Genomic DNA, 26,603 nt, shown 5'->3' on the forward strand with positions numbered 1-26,603 from the left:
AGTCTTTAGTTGAACATTTCCATAGTTGGAAAAATAATTTGCCACAACCTCCCCATATTGAAAATATGTCACCTTTGAAATTGTACAATAAATTCAGTAAGATTACTCTTTAGATCCACATATATTGACATATGACTATAGAAGGCTTCACATCGTGAAGTGATTCTAATGTCTGAAAAAAAATTGCCACATATATGAACAAGCGACCACATCTTCCTCATACATCATTTATCTAGGTGTTATCTTCCAATCCATAATTTTCAACCATGTCCCTCCATTTGTCTTCAAATTTAACAAACTCTAAATCACCAAGCATGAAGGACTTCAACATGTTTAAAACACTTTTTCCTTCACATGACTTATTGCATTTCACATTAAATGCCACACACATAGCCTGTGATGGGCACTAAGAAAGACTCTCCTAATGCCATTTTTCATTACAATATCACCATTAGATATTGAACATGAAGCTTTATTGTTCCTGACATCCAAAAATTGTTCTAGTAACCAAAAATACGTCTCTTCAGTTTCATTTGTTACCATTACAATGCAAACACTATGGTGTGATTATGGTGGTTGACACCTGAGAAAACAAAAAACGGACATAAATACTTGTTTTTTTATAAGTGTCATCAAATGTCAACACATCACCAAACACTTGATAATTCATCACACAATTGCCTTAAATACTTTAGCACACCAGTCGCATCAGATGTTGTTAGCCACATATTCCTCATATCTTGATAATATATATCCTTCTTAATGAACCCAACTTTGTCATAACCCCTAAAAATGTTGGCAAAGGTAACATACATATGAGGGAGTCTAATGTCAACCTTTCGATAATTTACAATTTGCATAATGTCAATGTTTGTCATTTTCTTGTGTGCTAGAAACAACGATGCAGATAATGAATCCAACATCTTATGATTGTGATCAAAATCCCCAAAACAAACATATCATCAACCACTATGAAAATTAATATGAACACAATACATTGTGTTGCACCCACACCTAGTTACATTCTTTGATCGACGTTTTCCACTCCACAAAGTTACCCTTTTGTCATCTTTGTAACCAGCTCTAAAGCACACAAACGTTTGCTACATTGTTACCTCCATTTTGTTTCTAACAATATGGCTCTTTCTCATAGAAAAACCAACAAGTTTGACATACCAACAATAAAATTTGTATGTTGTCTCCTTATCACAAAAATGTAATCTTGAAACATCTTCAATCGTGTCAAAGATTCTAATATCAACAGGACTACTTATACTTATAACATCTTATGAGAAAGGAAAACCAACATTTTCAAATTCATCATCTCCCTTAAACTCAACCTCGTCATCCTCCTCCTCTTCATCATTGTCATCATCTTCAATGTCTGCCTTAATATCATTTTCATCTCCATAGTCATCACCATCGTCATACCTTGTCACTCCAATGTCGCAATAAGATACTTTTTCAAACATCATATGTCATCCAAATCCTACAAGAAAACATATTTACACAATAATAAAACAAATTGTCAAACATGAAGGACACATTTGTTAAAGAATAGTCAATTACCCTTAACATGGTTTCACTTGAATCACACATAACAGAGTCAACTTCTTCATTCATTTTGTTCGTACATGTATAGAAAGATTTATAATACATATTTAATCTCCCACAAACATCTTAAACTAACATTACATTACCATGGTAGTATACAATACTATAATGAAGTAGGATGTGGATCAAAGGTCTTGTTTTGGGAAGATGGATGGATGGAGGATGGGGTCTCGCTTAAGGAGATGTATCCAAGACTGTACCAGATTTCTCAACAACAAAATCAACATATCCAGCAAATGGGGACAATAGCAGGTATAGGTTGGGAATGGAAGCTTCAGTGGAAGAGGTTCTTCTTGGAGGCTAAAATAGACACGGTTGCAAAATTTATGGAAGACTTACAGCGGTACACATGTAGCAACAGGACATGTGGAGATAGGAGGAAGATTCGAGCAATAAGTATTCAGTAGGGAGTGCTTATGAATTACTCAATAGGAATTTGCCGTTGGAGAGTTAGGATGAAACATTTAAAGCACTATGGGAGATAAAAGTCTCAAGTAAAGCAACAATTTTTGCTTCGAGATTGATCAGGGAAAGATTGCCTACAAAGAATAGCTTAAGAAAGAGAAATGTGGAAACTAATAACGTCACCTACCCATTTTTGCAGAAGTCATGATGAGAACGAGGCTCACTTATTCTTCACTTGTGCTAACATCTTGCCACTATGGTAGGAATCGCGATCATGGGCAAATGTAGTGGGTGCTTTCTCAGAAAATCCAAAACAACACTTTCTTCAACACTTCTACTACAATATTAGCGGACTTAGGCCTCAAAAGTGACAAACCTGGTGGATTGCTTTGACATGGTGTATTTGGTAGCATAGGAATAGGATGGTCTTCCAAAATGAAAGTTTCAACAACCATAAAGTTATCGAGGACACTCTATTTTATTGTTGGACCTGACTTAAAAACACGGAGAAAGGATTTGATATCCCGTTTCACTCCTGGTCCAATAACATTAGGGATAGTTTTTTGTGTTGAGGAGGGATAGTTTATATAATACAAGTTAGGCCGGTTAGGTACCTAGCGGTTAGCCAGATCTTTGGTTTCCTAATTCAAGTTGGTTAGCATGCATTAGATCACCATAGTTTTGCACCTTGCAAATGCTAGGATGTATATACAACAATACTGCTTGTGCTATTTTTAATGTTCTATAATACAAAAGTGTGTGTATATATACACACACACTTTTGCTAATAAAAAAAAAAAGTCTCAAATTCTAAAATAGCCTTGCCCCCATTATACATACAAAATACACTACTCACATAATTATAACACAATAGCAATTAAACAAAGCAAGATAACAGTTCCACATTCCCACTTAGTTCAATGTGTTTAAAAATTAGCACTTTCAACAAAAGCACACAATACATGTAGCATAATTAATGGCAATGAAATCTACAGCTATTCACCATCATAGTCAAAATGAATAAGTAAACAAAAATACAACAATAATAAAAAACAAAACTTGTTGACATGTTCCAGAATGACAAATCCATTGGTTCTTGAAGAAGACAAAGGATGGATGAAACATACCTCATGAAACGACCTGTATGTGCAGATTAAATCCAAAGCTAGAAGGCCATTTTCGAGTCGACAACCACCAAACACTTTAGAGAAAAACGATGTGTGAAACACGACAGGTTGAGCTCACTCTCATCGTGCCTATCTCCTAAGTCAAAACCATAGATGAGGGCAACAACGGGAGCACAATTGAGGCAAAGACACACCTATGCCACATAGGCTGATGTGGATTATAATTCTACAATTTTTTCTTATTGGAAATTACCGTCAAAGCAAGTTAGTCGGTTCAAATTTTAATCACCACACATCATCCGATAGTCCACATTTCTCTCACATAGTGGAAAAATCTTTTCTTTCCCACAAACAGAATCTATCTATATATGTGTATCAGAAAATTAGTCTACCTACTTTAATGATTTAGCATTTCAATTTTGGAGCATTCGTCGTTCTCTGAGATTACTATTAATAATTAGTGGGCAATATATCACACCTTAAATGACAAAGGTTAGCATGCCTTTGTGGGGACACAATCAAATTTTCACAACTAAAAATAATAATAAACACTAAAACTTTCTTTTTTTAGTGACTATAAAGAGTCCCATAATACTTAACAACATATCATCTCCGCAAGACAAAATGAAACTCGAATTCACTATCTATTTCTCCACAACAACAAAATGAATTCTTCTACACTTTTCCTTTTGTCATTCACCCTTTCCTTGATCCTCATTTCTCCTTTGCCAACCTTAGGCACAAGCTTGTATGAATCTCTATGCGATAATGCTGGTGTGGACAAGGCTAGGTGCCTTGAAGTTCTCAAAGGCGAACCTCAAATTGTTGGGGCTAAAGATAGTGTTGAACTTTGCAAGTTGGTCCTTGAATTAGGACTAAAAAAGGGATTAGAGGCCCAAACATTCCTAAAAGAAGCGATGAAGACAAATCCTTCACCAGCCATTATGCAATGTGCAACTACCCTTTATGATGGTACGATTGGATCTTTCAAAAGTTCATTGGGTGAATTGAGTGAGGATGGTCTAACCGCAAATTATGATGCCAAAGTGGCTGGTGATGGGCCTACAACTTGTGACACAGCCTTGAGTAATGCCAATATCATCAATCCTTCTATTTCAGCTTTAAACAAGGACATCTTGTTGATTAGCAAACTTGCATATCTAGCCACCGATAACCTTCCCGATAATCCATAAAGTGATTGTTATGCTATATGATGATAGTTAGAGGAGAAGAGTTGTGGGGTGTTTTGGGTTTCCAATATGGTGAGCAACAAATTAATCAAAACAAACCATGTATATTTATGAATGCAATCGCGTGTATCTTGATTCTACTATTTAGTTTAGTTGAATGTTTTGTTGTTTCAATTTCTTATTTATTTTTTTAATGGCAATTGAAATCATTAGCTTCTTTGCTTTAGCAAGGAAAATTCATCAATATCATATTTTAACATGCAATGTTATTAGTCTGATAATGAAATCATATGTATCTTGATTCTACTACTTATTTAGTGGAATGTTTTATTGTTTCAATTTCTTATTTATTTTTTAATGGCAATTGAAATCATTAGTTTCTTTAAGGAAAATTCACTAATATCAAGTTTTAACATGCAATGTTATTAGTTAGATAATGTGCGCTACGTAAGGGTAGATTAAATGGTTTTGATGGGTTGAAAAAAGAGAAGATTTTTTTAAGTAATTAGAAGTAGCAATAGTTATTATCATAAAAAAACAATACAATAAAGAGAAGATTTGGACTCATAAAATTAGGTTGAGATTTTCGGTCAATGGCATTTTCATTAGCATGAGATCTTAGAAATTAAAATTACTTAATTTATTTATAAAAAAAATATAAAGTTGTGCATAAAATTTATCTATGGATGAGATAAAAGTATAAAAATTTGCATACGTGATATATATGAACAAGGGAATGGAAGTTCATTTCATATAGATCATATATAAAAAATTCATATTAACCCAAAATCATTTACTACCTCATTCATATAAATTAAAATTGACGTAATATAAACATTTTAAAATATACTAAAATATAGATTATTTGATTATCTTCTTGTTGTTGTTCAATATTTATAAAATTTGACATAGGCGATATTGGTAATATATAAATATAATTTAACGATTGGATCAATAAAAATTATATTATATATCAAGTTATAAAAATGATGTAATAGTTGTCAAAGTTGTATCAATGTAATTTGATTCCTCCATACATGATTAAATGATCTAAATTTAATCCTCTTATACTCATATATAAAGATACCTTATCGAATTGTATACATGTGATATGTCAACTTTGCATAAAGAGAAAAAAAAATTGCTTTTCTTTTTCAATTTTGTTATTGTAAAAAGAGTGAAATAAGAAAGAAAAATTCACCTAATATAATATTGAAGTCATAGATCACATTGTTTTGGTACAACAAGCTTGCATGAACAATAAACACAATCATACTGAATTCGAGTCAATTTATTGGACTTAATATTAGTAGAATAATGTATCAATATTTTAGAGTATAACAAGATGTTAAGTTTTTGTTATTTGTTATCCCTCTTTGTGTTATTCCATAAATCTTTTTAAAATCAAGCATAGAAAAATAATTTTAAATTGTTTTGTTCCTTAAATTTATGTAAATTAAATGAACTTATATATGTTATTTTTTTCTAGATGCCTATATACCTACCTACTTCTATTTCTTTTTGTAAAATTAAAAATAATAGAAAAATATGTTAAAATTATAATAACATTTTTTTTAAATTAGAACTTAATATGCATGACACGGATTATTTCACTAGTTAAAAATTTAACAAATGATATGTTAGATAAAATTGTAAACATTTTTTCATATAATAATTATAGTTTTATTTTATTTAAGGACTAAGAGAAAAATCGGTGCCAAGATCAACTTTCTAATTTAACACCATTAATTTATTATCATTATTAGTTTTGTAATTACCATTATGTCTAGTTTAGTAATTGTACCGGTTCCAGAATTTTCTAAACATCGTACTGTGTTTGAGGCGGAGAATAGCTCCAACAGTTCCCAAATTGGAACCCTAGCATTCGCCATTGCCGCCACCTTTCCCCACGCAGCTTTTGTTGTAGCAAAAGATTGATATTTTCTTCTTCGTCTATAAAACCCACACGTCAAGTCACTTCTTTTTAACTCAATTTTGGGTCCCGTAGCTCTATATTTTCTCATTCGCAGACAAGAAAAATCCAAGCCTGTGGATTAGAAAGGGGTTCATTTTGCTGATTCTCTAGCTATGGTACCTTTCTCTGTCTCTTTGTTGTTTCTTCTGTCAAATTTTTTGCTGGGTTTCAAGGGAAAGGGAAATTTGTGCGTTCTTTGTTTAGATTCTGTGCGTAAAGGGAATTAAAAATTCTTTCTTTTGATTTTTCTCTATTGTCTCGTAAGATTTAGAGGTACAATTTTAATAGGGTGCTTCGATTTTTTTATTTTTTTTGTGTAGCCGACCTAATTGATTTATTTTTATATTGTATAAATAAGTTGTGATTTCTGTGTTGGCATAGCTCAGTTTATTGGGGGTGTCGTGGTTTCAAGAGATAGATTAGGGGTAATTGTTTTGATGTATGAATCATAAGGGAACATAAAAAAGAGAAAGTGTTGATTGAGGTGATTTTTGAAGAAGGGGGTTTAATCTGGTATCTGTAAATGGTCTTTGTATGATAAATTTTCCGGAATGGTCCTTTTCTCTTGCAAAATTTTAATCGGATTGTTTATGCAGGCTGCTAAGATTCTCGCAAACTTGATTGTGATGGGTGGAGGAATCTTGGCAAGAGCAGTTGTTCAGGCATATCGTCAAGCGCTTACTAGTAAGCCTTTCAGATTTTGCGATTCTGAATAGATTTGTGATTTGTTTGACAAACATAATTTCATGCTAATTTACTATTCAATTCTCTGTTTTCTAGGTGTTTGGTTTAGTTACTATCGTTTGTTTCTTTGGATATATACCGTGTGCAAATGTTGCTTAAATTATTTTCCAACACCAAATTGATTTTATTACTTGATTGCCAGATATTTGGTTTCTACATATTTTTAGAATTAGTAGCCAAGTCCGTTGTCTAAAAATTTGTAGGAGCTATGTTTTGTTTTTTTACCCTTTTGCCAAGGGGTTGCAGGGGATTTCATGGGCTTCTTGGGGGGTAATAAAGTTGACAAGTTCAAATTATTGCAAAGGACAGTTCTGTATGAAATTCTAGGGGGCAATTAATTTGCATACCTATGGTAAGTGATGCCCACTCCTTCAGCCAGTGTTGAATGAAATCCTAGTTTCTCAAGAGTTGAGTAGCATACTGTGAGAAGAGCTGATAAGAGGGTTAATATGCTTCTTAGTCAACTTCTAGATCATTACAATTGTTCTCTGAAGGGTTGTTTGACAAGCCACTTGAGAAAAGCGATTAGATGCTAAAGAGCTTGAGTAATTCAAATCTTCACTCAGCTTCATATACGTATTCATATATAAATGCCAAATCAGAAGTACAATAGGACAAAAGAGGGACTACAGACTGTATCCCTATGATAGAAAGTTATAGCAGAGGAAAAAGGCAAAAACATCCTTTTATAAGATATACTAATTTGCAATATAAATTTAATCTTACACTCCCCCTCAAGTGGAGAATATAAATTGTATCCTACAAGCTTGGAACATATAAACTGAATTTTGTTTCATCTCAAAGACTTGGTTAGGATATCTCCAAGTTGATCATTGGAACTGAGGAATTCAGAACTAATTTCCTTGGACAGAAACTCCCGAACAAAATGGCAGTCAATCTCTATATGTTTAGTTCTTTCATGGAACACTGGATTAGAGGCAATGTGAAAAGCTACCTGGTTGTCACAATACAGCTTCATTTTCTGAATTTCACATAACTTTAACTCTTGAAGGAGTTGCTTAATCCACACCAACTAACTAGTGGCAATGACCATAGCTCTATATTTTGCTTCTGCACTAGACCGAGCAACAAAATTTTGTTCTAGCTCTTCCAAGAGATAATGTTCCCTCCAATGGAGATATACAATATCCAGTAGTAGATCACCTGTCACTGTAGCATCCCTCCAATGAATCAGTGTCACAATATCCAGAGATTTGGGTATCTCCCTTATCCTTTTAAAGCAACCCATGCTCCCTTTGAGCAACAAACTCAGGAGGTTGCTCCATGTAAATCTTCTCCTCTAACTCACCATGCATAAAGGCATTTTTGATGTCTAACTGATGAAGTGGCCATTGACGAGTAGTAGCCATAGCAAAATGTGGGTGAATAGTAGAGATTTTAGCCACAGGAGAGAAGGTATCTTCATAATCAAGACCATATATCTAAGTATAACCTTTGGCTAGGGTATCATGAGCTCACATATGTTAATACATCCCAACAAAATGGGGTTGCAGAGCAAAAGAATTGCAACCTACTTAGTTGCTAGAGCTCTACTCTTTCAAATGTTTGTTCCCAATGTCTACTGTGGAAGAAGCTTTCCTAATTGCCACCTATGTCATAAGTAGGCTACCCACTTGTGTCTTGCAAGGTATTAGTCCAGTTGAACACATGTTGTCATTCTCTCCTTTACCCCTACTGTCAAGTCTCTCATGTTATGTGTTTGGGTGTATTGCATTTGTCCATTCTCATAGTCCCCATCGTGGTAAGTTAGACCCAAGAGTTGTAAAGTGTGTTTTTAAATTAAAAGGGGGGGGTACAAGTGCTATCATCCTCAGAGTTGTCGAGTTTTTTGTATCAATGGATGTCACCTTTCATTAAATAGAATCCTTCCTTGTTAGCCGTCAGCTTCAGGGGGAGAGTATACTATTAGCCAAGTCTATCTTAGGGTCACTACCTCTTTTGTCCTTGTAGGATGTCCAAGACACTAATCTTGAGGAAGCACCACAATGAAGATGTTGAAAAAGATAATAATGAAGCAGAAGAGCAAGATCAATTCTTTGGACAAAAATATCAAAGGGGAGTGAAGCAAAACCCACTTTTATCCCACAGCAAATTCAATTGTCTAAACCAGAGGTAAATGTCTCTTAGGATGATAATGATACTGAGAAAGTTACTGACGATATGCCTATTGCCTTGAGGATAGGAAAGAGATCATGTACAAAGTATTTTATTTCTCAGTTTGTTTGTACTGACCATTGCTGTCCAGCATCCAATCTCCATTGTAGCCATTGATGCAATCAAAACACCTGCATTAGTCTAGGAAGCATTGAAAGACAGAAATTGGGTTCAAGACATGAATCAAGAGATGAGGCATTAGAGAGAAACTCAATGTGGGACATTGTTGATAAACCCAAAGATAAGAAAGTTGTACGGTGCAGAGGGATATTCATAGTGAAGTGTAAGTCTGATGGGACATTATATCAATACAAGGCTAGATTGGTGGCAAAGGATTGCAACACGCGGGACACACATGATTAGTTTGCAACCAACGCACAATACATTGTTGATGAAAGATATGATCACATGGCATTTAGTAGCATTCAGTGTTGACATTCAACATTTCCATCTTTAGAATCTCAATACCAAGAGATCCCTTTATGGTTAGAAATGACCCTCTTCGTTACTGGCTTGCTTGCAGCGATGGAAGAGTTCATGTCGTGTTTCAGAATGATTCAGACATCTAAGAAGGTCATTCAGATGTTGTTGAAGACATATACAGTTAGAAATGACCCTCTCATTTTGTGCCATAACCGTCTATTTCTTCAATGATACTGGAATCATTCTGAAACATGATGTGGACTCTTCCATGGCTGCAAATGAGCTACTATCAAAGAGGGTCATTTCTAATCATAAAGGGATCTTTTGATGATGAGATCCAAAGAAGGAGGAGTTGGATGTCTATACTGAATGCTATTCTATGCCATGTGATCATGTCTTTTGTCAACAACGTATTGTGCGTTGGGCTACAAACTAATCATGTGTGTCCCACGTGTTGCAATCCTTTGTTACACCTCTACATGGCCAAAGATTTTCCATTGCCTTAAACATATCCATATTCATTTGAATATATGCTGCACTCATGTTGCAAAAATTTACAGTGGATATATTATGAGGGACTTTATTATGCGCTTTCTTAAATCTATAGATATTGTAAGGTCTGACTTTCTACTGTGGTATACTTTTGAGCATTCCCAGCTGATAGATCAACTTGAATCTAGGCAGTATCCAAACCGAGTTTTGAGACATTGGTTGTTTTCCTAAGCATCCGTTCTATCACTTACTTCAGTAGTTTCATTTCATGGTGTGACTTATCAACTTGGTTCCTTTATCTTTTAGCAATTTTTTTTTTATTTCCTTTGTTCATAAAAGAGCTGAAAGTTGCCTTTCCTTCATTCATCAGACATTATTTTTTCTTTAGATTTGGTTAATGAGGATAGCAAGCTAAGGTATTTCATGTTGAAGTCTGATAGTAAGCAACGTTGTTTTTTGAACAGCTTAGGTCTCCAAATATCCCAATATAACATCTGATACTTAACGGGAAATAGTTTACAAAATAGTCCCTCCATTTTCTCCTTAATTCCATGGTCTTTGCCTAATACCTTATTTCTTTACTCTGATACACTTAATTTGTTAGTTCCTTTGTTCCTTTTTCACACAATGTCTTGGCCGATTTTCTCTCTCACTCTGTACACAGAGACAACCATGCCGTGGCTCCAGGTCTTCTTATTTTCTTAACATTATGTTATTCCAGATGCCTCAAAAAATGGTGTTGCACAAGAGACAATTCAAAATACTATCCGCAGAGCTAGCAAGGTGATGACGGAGCAAGAGGCTCGACGGATTCTTGGTGTTACAGAGGAAACTCCCTGGGAGGAGATTATCAAGGTTAGTATATCATCTTTGTTGTGGGTATATTACCCATTTGTTTTCAATTTAGCACTTCTAAAGTGGGGAATGCATTTTTGAGGATAAAGCACACTGTTATAGCCTTCAATTGGAAAATCAATAGCTAACATATGAGGGTTAATCATGTTTTTTGTCCCTATAAAATTACCAATTTTTGGTTTTTGTCCCTAACTTTTAAAACCCCCCATTTTTCACCCTGGATTTTCTACATACTTGCTTTTGTCCCTCAGTCTAAGTCTGTGAAGTTACTTTACAATTTTTTGATGACCAATCTAACAAGGTAGGTGGAATCTGTGTGTTTCATGACTATAGGATGCTGATTAGAAAGATCACCAAGTAACTGTACGGTACAGTAACTTAACAAAATTAGACTGAGGGACGAAAGTCTGGATATTTAGCAAATGTAGGGACCAAAAGTAAAGGAGTTTTCAAAGACAGGCAAAAACCAACAATTGGCAATTTTACAGGACGAAAAACAACGCTATTAAGCGCATATATTATGATGCTAAAATCCATTTGATTTTCAATTAATGGTTATAACTTTGCACTTTTTTTTTTTTTTTTGCTGAAGTATACCATTTTCACTTCAGAGGAGCTAAAATTTTCTTGTAATAGTTTCTTAAAAATATTTCTTGCCTTGCAGAAATATGACAATTTATTTGAGAATAATGCTAAGAATGGGAGTTTCTACCTCCAGTCCAAAGTTCATCGGGCCAAGGAATGTCTAGAGGCAGTTCAACAAGGCAAGAGTCAGGGTACCCCTAGTTGAGAACTTAGATTTTCTCCATTTTATAACCATTGTGTAATCATTTTTGCCTCCAAGTTTGTGTTGTACTATTTGCGTAATCAAAAGTTTCTGAAGTAAAAATTTTATTATCAAAATTGTAAATGATTAGTTTGTGATTGACTGCTAATAAAGGCTACTATAAAATGAAATTACATGCATGTTTTTAACATGCTTAAAATTAGAATGTGGTAGGAAATAATAGTAATGTCGTAAAAAAACACGTTTCATTACTTGATCGATGCTAGAATTTTGATATCTTTCACTTTCTGTTTATCATTGCTCATATTTATACTCCAGAAGTTTTCACCTTTGTCGTCTTTTGCAAATGCAGTTACAGTTGCATTTTTTTATTGTATGAAAATTTATAATAATTTCGGAGAAAGTATTTTTTTTTTGTCATAAAAATTTGTTTTTTCTTATTTTCTCTCTCTCAAACAATAAGAAAATTATGGTATTTTTATGCTATCTCCAATCTATTTCTTTTCATTGTAAGCAATCACCCTAAACAATGTACATGTGCAGCCAAATTTACAAGAAGATAATGGTGTTCAAAATATCAAGAGTTCTTTTACAAATGAGTTCTGTTAAGAAGTTTTCAAGAAAATAATTGAAAAATTATAAGTATTAAGTATCAAATATGTTTTATTTTGAGTTAGTAAATGTTGATAATTAAATTTTATGTCAAATGAATTTTTAAATTGTAAGATGATTTTATGAGTTTTAATCTTCATCGTGGATTCGTGGGACTGATCTTATATGTGTGTGTTAAGATTTATTTCATTAATTTTTTTATTGATGATTGTTGATTCATACATTTTTTAATTAAAATTATTATTTTCGTCACAGTCAAACTCTAGTACTAAAGAGTTAACAATTGGTCTAGATAATAAAGTTGGAATCATGTTGTTGATGAAGATCTTGCATCTTTTTAGTAGACGTAAACATTTTTTTAGCTTTGAAACATGTTTTGATTGACTTTAATAAGTTTTTAGGTCTTAATTCACCTAAATTTTTATTTACTACAAAAATAATAGCAAAGGTACAGGTGCAATACAAAGCGCTTAACATTTACAAAAGTTTGGGAGAATTTGGATAATTTATTATTAAAAAAAAAAGCTCCAGAACTTATTGTCACTAAACTTTAGGGTTTGTGAGAATTGATTGAATCCGTTTCCTTTTTGCCGAAAAATTAATTGAATCCTAAACGATGCAAAGGTGATATAGGATGGGTTTGTTTATTTTTTTTTAAAAAAATTAAAATAAACATTTTTTATATAAATATTTTTTTAAGAAGCTTTACTTCTTAAAATAAGTAAAAAAATTATACAACAACAACGCCTTATCCCACTAGGTGTGTTGATAAGTAAAAAAATTATTTTTTAAGAAAAAAAATTAGATAAACATACTAAACAAATAATAAAAAATTATTTATTTTATTAAAACAAATGTTTGTTTCAACAAATAAGTTTAATAAATTTATCCATATTCATCATCCAAAAAATCACTATTCTCTCTGATAGGAATCACAAAACAAACAAATTCATATCATTTTCAAATAATAACACCATTGAACGCATGTTATCGTCTCACATCCACCAATAGAGAACCACATTATGCATGCCCATGCTTATCCTTACACTGCTCCCCTCGTTAATCTCTAACACATTTTATTTTTATTTCATTGGAACTAATTTTCAAAGAGTTATTACTTATCAACACACCTTAGGTTTATGAATTATGATGATGACCTCACGTTAATGCCCCATTCAAGAATAAAGAGAAATAAAAGAAATGTGGCATACACCAACTTAGTGACACTAACAGGTCTAAACACTTTTGGGTCCAACTGCTATATTGTTCGTTTCACAAAATGGTAGGTAAGCTACCAATCTCCCTTTTCAACCCTCACCCCCCAAACTCTGAAAGCAAAGCATGTGGCTCTTCCACTTCATAAGTGAAACTTTTCTCACACATTACTTTTCATGTATTATTCGTACTAATATGTACACACAGTAGTGGATTTTAGGTTTTGTATAATTTATCCAAAATAAAAAAAAAATATTTGAAAATTCTTATCTTTATGAATGTGGTTTAAGGCAAGTAATTTTAGAACTAAAAAACAATTGAAAGTAATTTTAGGTTTGGTTCAGCTAATCCTCTTAGAAAATTAAGAAACAATTTTAGAACTAGTCCGGAAATATTTGGAAAAATTAAATGTCTATACACAATTGCTCAAATGGATGGACTACAGTTCATATCATTCCTAGTCATGATTTCTGTGCTTTATTTATTTTTTTATTTTTAAGGAGGATCAGTTCAAGTCTTTTAGATGGAATATATAGAACATCTTAGAGGTAAATTATCAATACTCGTAAGCTCAAAAGGTTGGAAAAAAGAATAACTTCCTAGCTAATCTGCCACATTATTTGCCTCAAAAAAATATGGTACACTCAAACATCCCATTCCCTTTGGTTGCAGAAGTTCTAAGTCCCAACCATGTTACTATAAGGATGCTTAGGACTACAACCCTTCTCCACAAGCTGAATAGCTACTTCTGAGTCACATTCCACAATTAGTCTTCTAATGCCTCATTGTCAAGCTCTAACTCCATACAAGAGATTAATTCCATTTGACTCTTCTAAAACTAAATAACTCACTTTAGAGCCAAAAAAAAAGTAATCTCAGTTATTGAGGAGAAAATAAATAATTAAATTTATATGCTCATACACAAGTAATAACAAATTACTGAAATATTAACTATTGATTTTTTTTTCATAAACGACTTATATATATTACTTATTTTACTTTTACTTAATTTTGAGGAGTCAAATCCAATCGTTTTAGGATGAACTTGCATGAATACTCAAAAAAAGAAAGTGTTCTTGAAAAAACATTTCAGATGTGTTTGGATAATGTTTTAAAAAAGTGTTTTATAATATATTTAAATTTTCATAAATCACTTTCTATATTTGGAGAAAAATGTTACAATATTTTTTCTCTTTGAATTTTTCTATTTAAAATGAAAAATATCTAATTATTATAAAATATTCAAAGATGGTTTAAATTTAAACAATACTTCCTCGATTCTAGATTATATAACATTTTAGAGAAAAAAAATTGTTCTAAAAAAATATATGTCGTTTTACAAAATTAATATTGTATCATATTTTTTTCCATAACTATTCTTAATTAATACTTAGTGGGAATAGTGTGTAGAAAGAATAAAATAATCACTAATTAGAGAAATAAAGGGTATATTAAAATGTTACCTAATATTTTTTTTTTGAAATCAACAAATTAAATTACATTCTTTAATAATTGTGTTAAAAGTTTAAACGTCGTATAATCTGAAATGGATAAAGTGTTTTTTTTATAAAAAAATATTTAAATATTAAAAATTTCTCTAGAGAAACAATCTTATATTATAATTGTTATCAAATGGTTCTATAGATTATATATATAAGCAAAATCTTTATGTTAGTGATTCTAAGGACTTTAAAACTTCAATAATCCTCGGAAGGCTATAATATTTTAATTCTCGAATTACATTTTGAATCAAATAGTTCAACAGTTTTGTTTCTTAACTTAAAATCAAATTGATGTTTCACACCAATGAGTCTTGGCTTGATTGGAGAGATCAAACATTCTGTAACTAAAAGGTTTTGGGTTTAATTTATAATGGTTTTGGGTTTAATTTATAATGTGAACTTTCATTCGTTGTCGTAGGTCTTCTAATTATAAAGATGTTAAAAAGGAATCCATATGTTTAGCCCATAAGTTATTTTTTTTATGATTTGCTTAAGTTCATTTATTTCTATAGTCACTTGACCCATTCTATTCAACTGCATTGTTAATTTTTTTGAATCATATATTTAATTTATTTATTTTTGTTTTTCTTTTCATATTATCCCCTTTGAATTAATTTTATTAGAAGCATGATTGGGCATTAAATGTGTACATATTTCTTAACTAATTCTAAGCTTAATTTTTCATGTTTTAAAACTTCTACGGGATTTAACACCTTTTTGTATAAATATCTGATTTCAAAGATGTTAGATAAGGCTGTCTAAGATATCAATAAATAATTAAATATAAAATGTGTTTATGAAAATGTAAAACTTACTAATGTTATCAACATATTCTTATAATAATTTAAAGAATTATTATTTATTAATTCTTTAATTAATATCTTTTTGGACAATTCTAAGTGAGATCTTAATTTTAATCTTTGAGACGTTACGTATAGCACAAACCCCACGCGTCGAATTAATGTCGTAGACTATAAGCTGCACACGTGCCATGTCTTTGTTTTTTATTTGTGGGAATCCCAATATTGACCAACACGTTCTCACATTATTTTTTTTTCCATCTTTAATAAATATATTTCGAATTGAATTAATTCAAATTTGTTAGGTACGTTACTCTCTGTATTCTATTCTGTAATTGCCAAGTTTAAGTTGGACCACATCATATGGATCATGAAACGTGTTTTGTACATGGACAACAACTTCAAGAAATTTATTAAATTATTTTCTTTGACAGCCAAAATTCAGTAAATTATTAAAAGCAAATATTATCTGATTGCTAAGAAAATTTGTTAAGAAATTAAATGTCACTTTTTTTATTTAAAATATTATTATTTTTATTTTTATTAATATTACTATATTATATGATCATTTTTAATATATATATATATCTAATATATCTTTTAATAAAAATGTATTATTATTATAAAAAGTATAAAGACATTGTATAATATGATATATCCCAAACTAAAAATGAGTCGACACGAATGAAAACTATTAAAAGAAATAAATAAATAAAATAATGGAATATGGACAAAAAGAAAAAGAAGAATTTTTATTTTAATACTTTATGTGATTTTCCAGGAAAGTGAAGTTGGAGATGGGAAAAGGAATTAGAGAAAGTGACGTGTGATAGTTTTGGGTGAGACGTGTACCTTAATCTCACGTAATCCCGTTGTTATTAGTGTTATGTTTCAAACCATAATAGATAAATATGAAGAGAAGCACAAAGCAAAATTGAATTTACATTTAATAACTTACAGCAACAGTTACTTTGCTCGTCGTTTTGTATAACATGCATTGGATTCTAGGATGAAAATTTGTTTTTGTTGTCTCTTTTTGCTAAATCAATCAATTTTGTACAAATAAAAACATTTTAATTGTGATTAGCCTAAGAATATTCCAAATTTTTGTTAACTGATACAAATGAACGGGGATAAGACCAAAAAGTTGTAGCTCTATGAATTAGGTTTACTGTTGGGTGAATATATTGAATTTCTGGTAAAAAAAAAAAATAGTTTAGTTTTTATACGATGTTATGTCAATTTTTTAAAAAAATATATGTGATCCATCAACTAAAATAAAATTTATTAATTTTTATAATAGTTATTTTAAAAGTTATATTAATAATAATTTATAATTAATTAACCGTGTATAATAACCACTATTAAATTTAAAAAATTTACACTATCAATTAATTAAAAATTACTATTAATATAATTTTTAAGATAATTATTATGATACTAAAAGAATATATTATATTAAATGACATTATTGAATCACATGTTACTAAATCGTTATTTCACTAGTGCAAATATCTAATCCAATAAAATTCACTTTAAGAATATGTTTGGATATAAAATTTTAACTGAGGAAAGTAATTTATCAGAGAATTTAAATTTTTCTAATCTAAAATTCATTGTTTGGATTTTTTTCATGAAGAATTTAAATTTTTGAAATTTTAAAATAAAATTTTAAGCAACTAAAAATGTGGAGTTTCAATTTCCTTCTAAAAGTGAGAAATTGAAATTCTCTTCTTGATAGAATAATCTTCTAAAATATTCGCGTATTTCCTTTATAACCTCTCGAACTTGCGGATCTTCCCTCACGTCGATGATCCTCTTCTTCAAGAAACACCGTCTGAACTAGTGGAACATCGATCGGGTGTTGGCGTTGCAGGACACATAGAACTGCATCCGTCAGTCAAGGGAGGTGCTCACCAGCATGGAGGGCCTGGGTCATGCCTTATGCCATCGGCTAAATGCTGTAGTAAGGTGTGGTGGTGTATACTACCATGTCCTAGTTTCCCAGCGACTTCCTATGACACATCATTATTCTTCTCTTTGGAAGCACAACATGCATATCTTCTCTTCTCTTTGCATTCATTTTTTTTTTCACCAGCACAATTTTAATTTTTTTTTTATCCAAACACAAAATTTTGAAAATAAAAAAATTTCAATTGAAGTATTTAAAATTCTTAAAATTTAAAATTTATCTCATGCAAATATATTGTTAAGATATTTGATCTTCGATGTAAGAAAAATGCATTAGGAATTCTACATAGCAAGTATAAAATAATGTATAAATGCAAACAACACATCTCTTCAGGTAAATACTTCAGGATCAACGGTTGAAAAGGCAATGCCAACGCATAAAGTATAAATACAATAATCAACACATTTTTTCATCATTATGTCACATCAGACTTTTTGGAATACAAGCAATTAAGTCAATTACTCAATACATTTGTTACTTCTTTTAAGTGGTTTTAAAATAGCGATGTTCTAGTGCCTTTTTCATTCTTCAATTTGTTCTTTTACCGGTTTTCAATATGAGTAACCTGCATAGAGAATACGAATATTGGATTCATTGTGTGACAATTGTACAAACTTCTACATTAAAGTTAGTATAAATTAATCTAATTAAATATGAAATTCAAAAAATAACAAGATCGAGCAGATGCTTTTGTACCTAACCCTAATTCTTTTCCACAGTAAATGTTTTGATTTTAAGAAATGACAATTATTTTATATGGATTTTCGTTTCACTAACCTTACTTTATTAATTTTATATTATTATATATATTTATTGCAGGTCTAAGATGTAAACAATGTCTTAATTAAAATAATAATCAAGAGGCAGGTGGGGTCCAACTATGCACATGGCCCATAATTGGCTTGGCATGCATGATAGTATGAACAGAAATAGTGTACTATATAATTGTCCAAAAGCTCACCAAAAATGAAAATAATGGTTGAACAAACTAAATACAAAAATAATTATTTTGCACGTTTTACAGTGCTAAAATATTCGTATAACATTTGAATTAATTAAAATGGAGATAAGGTATCCCTTCTTTGAACTAAGAATAAGCTGTACAACGTGACTGCAATGAAACATTGCAGGTTTCGATTGCCGCAATGATTTCCTTTTTATTTGTTTAGTTTTCAATCACTATCGGTTTTTTTTTTTCTTATGTGAATTTTTCTTTTGCCAAAGATTTGAAGGCAAAAATAAGTGCTTTTATTGTTTTAGAAAACTCATCAATCTGAATTAGTAATTGAAATAATGCTAATATGATTAATGAGTACATGAATTAGTTGACATAAAATTATGTTAGTTTAATTTATAATTTTTAATTTAATCTATTTGGTTCCAATAAAATTATTTTCAGCAAAAGATACCAATGATGTAGATTAAAAAAATAAATTTAATATATAATTGCATTAAATAATTAAAATAACAATTATAATTATTACTTGACTCAAATATAATTAATTTTAGAATACCTTGATAAAAAAAATTAATGTAAATATGTATTTATGTTGGTGATATAATATAGTGTGTTCTTTTAATTAAATAAAACATATAGTGTGTTCTTTTAATTAAATAAAACATATAGTGTGTTCTTATCTAAGAGTTGTAGCATTTAGAATTGTTTGGTCCAAAAATTGATCTTTTTCTATTTCATTTTCCTAATAGAAAAAAGATATATACATACTAAGAAGTTGCTATAATCAACAAAGCAATTCAGGAGGAAATTAGTGTAGTGGTCTAATAGCAACAACTGTGTAGTTTTTATTTGAATCTAGAAGATCTGATCACATATCTCTGTTCAAGTCGTTGTAAACAATTAGGTCTTTAATTTTTAGCATTGCAAACTTTTAGAACATGCTTGGGAGTGATGTTTTAAAGAAGAAGAAAAAGGAGAGTAAATTATTATTTATAAGAAATAATATCATTAAAATAAAAGGTAATAAATTAATATAAATATAATATATTAATGTTTTATTTATTTTATAAATATTACTAATATATAACTCTCTTGATTTAAAAATAAAGCATTTATCTTCCCTCCTTTTTCTTTCAAAATCAACTGCGAAATCCCAATTGGCTAAAGCACCTTTAATAACATCCATCACACTAAAATTGTGATAAATGTTGCTACTCGAAACATTCTTGTGGTGGACCACCTCAATAACACAATATCTAGATCGGTGTTCAAGTATTTCCAAATTTAATGTAGCACGTTGATAAAGAAAAGCATTTTTACTCAGTAAATATCTTAACCGTTAATTTCTTAATTTGGTGAGTAAATTAACTTTTTCATTATGATATCTGAATCAATTTGACCGAGCCTTAAATTAATAGTTATAGTGAGTTCCATAAGTGGATAATTACATTATTCAATTCTTTTTTGTTTTTTTTTTTTTGTTTTTCATTTCTGTATTGTTGTACAACTTGCTGTACCATTAATTTACTAGACTCTACTGTGACTTTGAACGACTTTTTCGATCTGTATCAAAGTAAGTGTCCTATTTTTTTAAAAATATTTTAAAATAAATGTTATATTAATTTTTAATGTAATATTAATTATTTTTTCTATTAATGTACTCTCATAAGTGTCATTTTAATTTTTTAATATAATATTAATATTAAAATTAGTTTATTTTATAAAATTATCACTCTTTTATTTATCTAGTAATAATTTTTTTGACCGTGTAAAATAATTTAAGATAACAATTATTTTAAAATGGAAATAATAGTTACTAATTAAGATTAACAATTTATTTTTCCATAGTTTAAACTCCGACAATTTCTCATAAACGTGTTTTTGATGCCACTTAACTTCAATAATTATTCTTTTAAATATTCCCCGTCTCAAATTATAATTTTTTTAAACTAATTTATGCTCTTTACGAAAAATAATTAATCATGTTAAATCTTTCAATTAATTTTATTATCATTCTAAAATTATCCTTATCTTATCTCTTTATTCACTTAATTATTTTTCATTAATGTTTAAAGAGAGAATAATTAAATAAAAATATATAGAAAAAAATAATTAATGCATCTAAAAATTCAAAAATAATCTTATAAAAATAAGTAAACAAATTTTTTATAAAAAAATTATAACTAGGGACGAAAAAATTATATGATAAAAAGTTTTAACTTTAAATCCATACGTACAACTAGGTTCACGGTCGCTAGCTCTCGCTTTATGATAACGAGTCCTAATTCAAGGGTTAAAAGAATTTTAGATTAGTTGTTTCTCAAGGAAAGATACTTGAAAAACTACATGTCTACATGGATCAGCATTGTTAGTTACAAATTTAAAGAAAAGGTTTAGCAATATATTTTGTAACACTTTTTTTACGCACTTCTCAGTATTGATTAACATATTAAAAAACGTAATTTATCTTGTGAGTCTCACTTTTTATTAATGAGTTTTTCTCTTAATTTTATACTTGTTTGTAAATCTAAACGAATGATAAGATGTATATTAGAGATAAATTATGTACTTGAATTTATAGAAAATAATTCAAAGACTTATAAATTCGTATGCTGTAGCTTGATTTATTGGCTGTATTTGTTTCTGCACATCGATCTTGTGCTGTGATTTGGGTTTGAATAAAAATTCTTTTGCAGTTAAAAAGAAAACTTTATAAACTGAATATTATTACATGGCGCATTAAATCATTACAAGCCACCTAACTAATTCAATTAAAGTGGCCAATTTTAAAATTTGATTCAAATGCATAGTGTAGTTTATAATCAATCTCCAAGCCATAAATAACTTCAACTCTTCAAGTCTATGCGTTTATTCTTTGTTATATAACTCGATAACATTTGCCAATCAAGTCTCTGCACTGAAAAGTAGGTTCAACTTTGATCAGTTCAAAAGAAAACCTCTGAAACATATAACCTACTTTATAAATATCAAAGACAAATTCCCATTCAAAACATTCTTTGGACGAGTTGGTTTTTAAACTTGCATAAAGTCATTCCTCTTCTCAATCCCAGGATCCACATGTTTTGACTGATCATCCACTTCATGGCCCTCTGTCAACTTAGAAATTAAGCACAAACAAGTGAACACCACATTCATACCAGAGATCATGTTAACTACCCATTCTAGTTGTGGTGGGCTATGGCTTTATTTTAACTTTTTTCTTTGACTGAACATAATTGGGAGAGATTAGCATTGGAATTAGAAGTAATGGTTAAGTAAAGTTTTCTCCAAAAATGGGGATTTTAGGACTTGAGTTTCTAAAGTACTATTTATTTGAATTAACTCATTTTATAATTAAAATTTTACTGAATTTTTTTTGAAAAATAATATTTTTCTAAAATCCAAACTGAACTTGATAGTCATTAATCCAATTGCCCAATTGTAGAAATTTCGCGGCTATAAAAAAAGGTAGAAATTTCGTGCCTTTAAATGTTGAAGATGTGTAATGCATGACAGGCACATGCACACACTTAATATTTCATTAAATATTAGCCTGCATCCAGTATAAAAAATAAATATTACATAGGTTATGAAAAATGCGCACATAATTTTATTCAAACAATAAATTTAAACATATATTTGATAATTTATTAAAAATATGAAAAAATTAAATATAATTACATAATATGAATTAACTTTCTTATGCAACACAGGTTTATAATGATAGATCATGAACAATCACTTAATTAAATTTGACATCAAACTTTATAGATCTTTCATTTATTTATACAGTATTTAATGTTTACATTCTTATACGAAACTTTCCCTTGTACTTCTACTTATACACAAACTTATTTTATCACCAAAATCTCCAAGTGGGATATATATAGTTAGTTACCTAAAATTTTAGTAAGAATTACACGAGAAACATACAAAAACTGTTAAAGGATGTAAAGCAGTGAGGTGAAAAAGAAAGAAAAGTAAATAATTATTATAAACATTGGGTAAAATTTATGAATAATTTCATGCTTGTTTTATTCTAGAAAAGTTATCATATGTTCCATTTAGATAAGAAGAAATTTTTTCTTTCTTTTCCTTTTGTCTTTAATTCAAAATTTAAAATTTCTTTCTTTCATAACTTTATTTTCTATACCAAAGGGAGGTTTAGTGTGAGATGAGCTCATCATGAATGTATTCAATATATTTAATACTCTTGCTCATTAAGATTGGAATAAATGAGCACATCCAAAATAACTCAACACATAAAGAATCATAATCATGATGACTAAATCTCCACAAAATATTATTAAAAAAGAACTAAAGTATAGGAACATTTTGATAAAATCAATGGCTGTATAGCAGATAGCAGACAGAGGGTATGTAAAAACTATGGATTTCTACGTCTTTCCATGGATAACTGAGAGAATGTTAACATCAAATCCATTGAGAATTGGAAATAAACTAACCCTAAATCCTAAATGCTGCTTTGTCTTTACCTGCCACTCTTTCTCATCCATCATCAATCTTCAATCACTCCCACCTTTTCTGTTTTCAAATAATCTTCTTTACATGAATAGGAACAAAACTACATGTTCAAGGAATTTACCATCATTTAAAAAGTACCAAACTTAAATAAAGTTAGTAAGATCTTTTTGGTACTATATATATATATATATAAAAGAAAGAATTAAAGTTTCACATTTTAATTTACATAATAAAGATTTGTATTGAATATCAACATAAATTACTGAAACTCTAATTCTGATACGAGAATAGTACCAAAAATACTTAAAAAAAACTATATCATAGTTTCACCCTTGAAAAAAGAAATAAGTATAACAAGTCTTTTTTTTTTATGCTAAGAATGAAAGAAAGAAAAAAGAAAAAGGAAAATATGAAGGAAACTAAAACACTGTATCAACCAGAAGGTGGTGGCTGGCTACTGGTATCCGACCATGTGGACGTTGGAAACTCCGGCACGCCGCCAGCGGGATTGCGGCTTTCCGGTGGCTGGAAATAGCCCATTTGTTGACTTGAAAACAAGGGGAAAGAAGCAGAGGTTGTGAATAATGGGAATGGTGCTGGAGACACAGAAGAAGAAAATGAAGGAGATGATGATAGCATTGAAGGTGATTGAAGTGAAGCAAATTGTGCATTATAGTACAACTGCTGAAGCAAACTAGATGGTTGTTGTTGTTGTTGCTGCTGCTGCTGCCGCTGCTGCCGCTGCCGCTGCTGCTGCTGCCGCTGCTGCTGCTGTTGTTGTTGTATTTGTTGCTGTTGAAAATCACTCTGTAGAAGCTGAGAGTATTGCAAGTAGTCTCTGATCAAGTCAGAGGAGCCCTGAATCTGTGGCTGCTGAATGAAGGGTGGCGCCACCGCGGAGAGTGGCCGGAATTGAGAGGTGGTGGAATCAGAAACGGTTAGCCTAGTGGTGGCTTGAAAAGGTTGAATGGGTGGAACTGCTCTTACATTTTCAGGGAAGTTAAGCTTTGCTCTGTTGCCTCTGAACCTCAATGCAGCTTCATCATAGGCTCTTGCTGCTGCTTCTTCTGTGTCAAATGTGCCTAGCCAAACTCTTGCTGCTTTGTGTGGATCACGGATTTCTGCTGCCCATTTTCCCCATGGCCTCTGCCTCACTCCTCTGTACTTTCTCCTCCTTTCCCCACCTCCTGGTGGGTTTTCAGTGACGGCGGTTACAGTTGTAGTTGTGGAGGTGGGGGCTTCTTCTGTCACTGGTTGAAGTAAAAATGATTTAGATAAAACACACAAAATGTTTTCACTAGTGTAGAAAATGCTATTGTGTAATGAATGGCTTAATTATGAACCATGGTGGTGTAGGTGTAGTTGTAGCACTATTTTATAGCCAATTTTGGTATGTGAGTATGTGACTAAAGAGTAATGACCATGTTCAGTTTATTGAAATCTTCCTAGTGATAATATGATTTTGGAAAATGAAAATTTCTTAGTTTAAACAAAATGAAAAAAATGAAGTGTTATATGCATGCTATATAAGATTCAAGAATGATGTTCTCCTGCACTAGGTGGCAGGATGAAAAGAAGGATGAATTCTTAATAATGAATACTTAATACATGTCAATGATTGTGCATGTTTTATTCAACAAGTTGGCATGTTTGGAAAAAGATAAAATAAATCGGGTTAAACAAGTTTGAGATAATGCAATAATGATATATACACACGTTATTTGTTGTTTTAGATGTAAAACATGAGATGAGGATGGAATAAAATGATGTGTGAATTGTGATTGTGGTGATTGTATGTATGGAAAACATGTTTTATGGTTAATTTGATGAAGTGGTTTGTGAGGTAATTGCACCTGATGATGAGTCTCCTTGAGAAGGCACCATGAAGTCACCAATGTTTCTGAAGAGTCTTGGAGCACTTTGTTGTTGTTGTTGCATCAAGTTATGTGAAGTACTATTCTCTTCTTCTTCTCTGCCTCTTTTGTGGCCAACCCAAGAGGCTCCAGAAGAAGGAGAAGGAGAAGAAGAAGAGAAAGCAGACAAACGTGAAAGAGAAGAAGCAGACATCATAGGAAAACCACTTTGCTGGGTCCATTCGGTGCTCCTCTGGCCAGACCCTGAAGACACCACGTGTGTCAAAGCTGAAACTATTTCTCTCAACTCTGGATCACCCCTGTTATACCCTGAAACCAATGAACCACCTTGCATTGTCACCTCACCTTGTTGCATCACTTGGTTAAAATTCAACCCTAGTGAACCTCCAGCACCACTTCCATCATCATGTCCACAACCATGTTCACCGTCACCACTGACGTCATCGCCACCACCGCCATGACTTTCCGTGAACCGGATAAACTCACCTGACCCCCTTTGGTGCGCCACCGTTAGCAAGGACATGAAAATTAAATGAACTATGGTTTTTTTTTCTTACTATTTTTGGACCAAATTTAAATTACCAAGATCCACCCAAAATTTCTCTTGTGTGATTCCTTCTTTGGACACCCTTTGAGATGCTATAGAGAATGAAACGGTTATATAATAAAGGGGTGCAAAATTTTAGCATGTGGAATTAAGGTAGCCAGCCACCATTAAAATAGTGCAAACTAAACTATAATATATGTATATATGGTATGTCCCATGCTCTGTGCTGTATGCTCTAGCTTCTACCATGCGCGTGAACGCACACACCCCTCCACCACCTTTATAATTTTTTTTATTAGTTTAATTTTTGTGGTGCACAAATTGTTTTTTGGTTTCTGAAATATATATAGAAGGGAAATAGTTTTGGTATTGTGGCAAATACACAATAAAAAAAAAGTGAATAATTAAATGTGTATGCGCCGCTGAGAATTTGGTATTCATGCTCACATCAAAAGTGGGTTTGATTGATAAATAAATAGAAAGTAAAAAATGTAGTTTAACTAGTTAACACCTTGCTGTGGTCTTTTTGCAAAATCCTGAGCTCTTGTCGGCGTCATTCTAGAGATAGAAAGAGAAACAGAGAAGATCATGTTTGAATTGAACTCTATCACCATAAACAGTCAAAAACATTTTGCTTACATTTGTTATTTGGACATGGAAGTTAATAAGTTGGGATCTGAATCATTGTGACTAACCCAAAATTAACTTTAATGGCTCTGATGTAACAAAGCTTTAAAAATTAACCAGTTAAATTGTCTGTGCATTTAAGAATATCTCTGATTTGAAATCGGAAAGAAATCAGTTTTTTTAAAATGATTTTTAGTTTGTTCAGATTATTATTAAAAACAATT

General features: G+C 31.1%; 3 protein-coding genes and 1 non-coding gene across 8 annotated transcripts; 3 read left to right on the forward strand and 1 right to left on the reverse strand.

The window, feature by feature from the left end:
• Nucleotides 1-3,483: 3,483 nt before the first annotated feature.
• LOC102669481 (uncharacterized) lies at nt 3,484-4,659 on the forward strand. Its single transcript, XM_006599943.3, has one exon. It carries the CDS (start codon nt 3,812-3,814, stop codon nt 4,337-4,339), a length of 528 nt encoding a protein of 175 aa, XP_006600006.1. The 5' UTR covers nt 3,484-3,811; the 3' UTR covers nt 4,340-4,659.
• A 1,470-nt stretch (nt 4,660-6,129) lies between these two features.
• LOC100797160 (mitochondrial import inner membrane translocase subunit PAM16 like 2) lies at nt 6,130-11,889 on the forward strand. Of its 2 annotated transcripts, none has more exons than XM_003548051.4 (4): nt 6,130-6,427; nt 6,908-6,995; nt 10,867-11,000; nt 11,665-11,889. In XM_003548051.4, the coding sequence occupies exons 1-4, from the start codon at nt 6,425-6,427 to the stop codon at nt 11,788-11,790; spliced, it is 351 nt and encodes a 116-aa protein (XP_003548099.1). In that variant the 5' UTR covers nt 6,130-6,424; the 3' UTR covers nt 11,791-11,889. The 2 variants fall into 2 exon arrangements, with proteins under 2 accessions (XP_003548099.1, XP_014624675.1); XM_014769189.3 differs by lacking the exons at nt 6,130-6,427; nt 6,908-6,995 and adding exons at nt 9,027-9,188; nt 9,322-9,513.
• On the forward strand, nt 9,753-9,925 carry MIR9738 (microRNA MIR9738). Its single transcript, NR_126775.1, has one exon. It is a non-coding gene; the product is annotated as a microRNA MIR9738 (primary transcript).
• An 11,290-nt stretch (nt 11,890-23,179) lies between the features above and the next one.
• On the reverse strand, nt 23,180-26,012 carry LOC100817436 (ethylene-responsive transcription factor ABR1). 4 transcript variants are annotated; one of them, XM_041010542.1, is made up of 4 exons: nt 25,185-26,000; nt 24,101-24,581; nt 23,769-24,070; nt 23,180-23,391 (listed from the first exon to the last, which is right to left on the reverse strand). In XM_041010542.1, exons 1-4 carry the CDS (start codon nt 25,726-25,728, stop codon nt 23,366-23,368), a joined length of 1,353 nt encoding a protein of 450 aa, XP_040866476.1. In that variant the 5' UTR covers nt 25,729-26,000; the 3' UTR covers nt 23,180-23,365. The 4 variants fall into 4 exon arrangements, with proteins under 4 accessions (XP_040866476.1, XP_040866477.1, XP_040866474.1 ...); XM_041010543.1 differs by having other exon boundaries at nt 23,769-24,055; nt 24,092-24,581; XM_041010540.1 differs by having other exon boundaries at nt 23,769-24,581; nt 25,185-26,012.
• Nucleotides 26,013-26,603: the final 591 nt, after the last annotated feature.

This window comes from Glycine max, chromosome 16 (genome assembly GCF_000004515.6).
Source record: "Glycine max cultivar Williams 82 chromosome 16, Glycine_max_v4.0, whole genome shotgun sequence".
Lineage (NCBI taxonomy): Eukaryota > Viridiplantae > Streptophyta > Magnoliopsida > Fabales > Fabaceae > Glycine > Glycine max.

Excerpts from the sequence above, each read along its gene's own strand:
- LOC102669481 (XM_006599943.3), top strand. The coding sequence starts at position 3,812 with ATGAATTCTTCTACACTTTTCCTTTTGTCATTCACCCTTTCCTTGATC.
- LOC100797160 (XM_003548051.4), top strand. Across the intron at positions 6,996-10,866 it reads ATATCGTCAAGCGCTTACTA|ATGCCTCAAAAAATGGTGTT; the intron begins GTAAGCCTTTCA and ends ATGTTATTCCAG. Across the intron at positions 11,001-11,664 it reads CCTGGGAGGAGATTATCAAG|AAATATGACAATTTATTTGA; the intron begins GTTAGTATATCA and ends CTTGCCTTGCAG.
- LOC100817436 (XM_041010540.1), bottom strand. The coding sequence starts at position 25,728 with ATGTCCTTGCTAACGGTGGCGCACCAAAGGGGGTCAGGTGAGTTTATC. Across the intron at positions 24,582-25,184 it reads TCAAGGAGACTCATCATCAG|TGACAGAAGAAGCCCCCACC; the intron begins GTGCAATTACCT and ends TACTTCAACCAG. Across the intron at positions 23,392-23,768 it reads TAGCCAGCCACCACCTTCTG|AAAAGGTGGGAGTGATTGAA; the intron begins GTTGATACAGTG and ends ATTTGAAAACAG.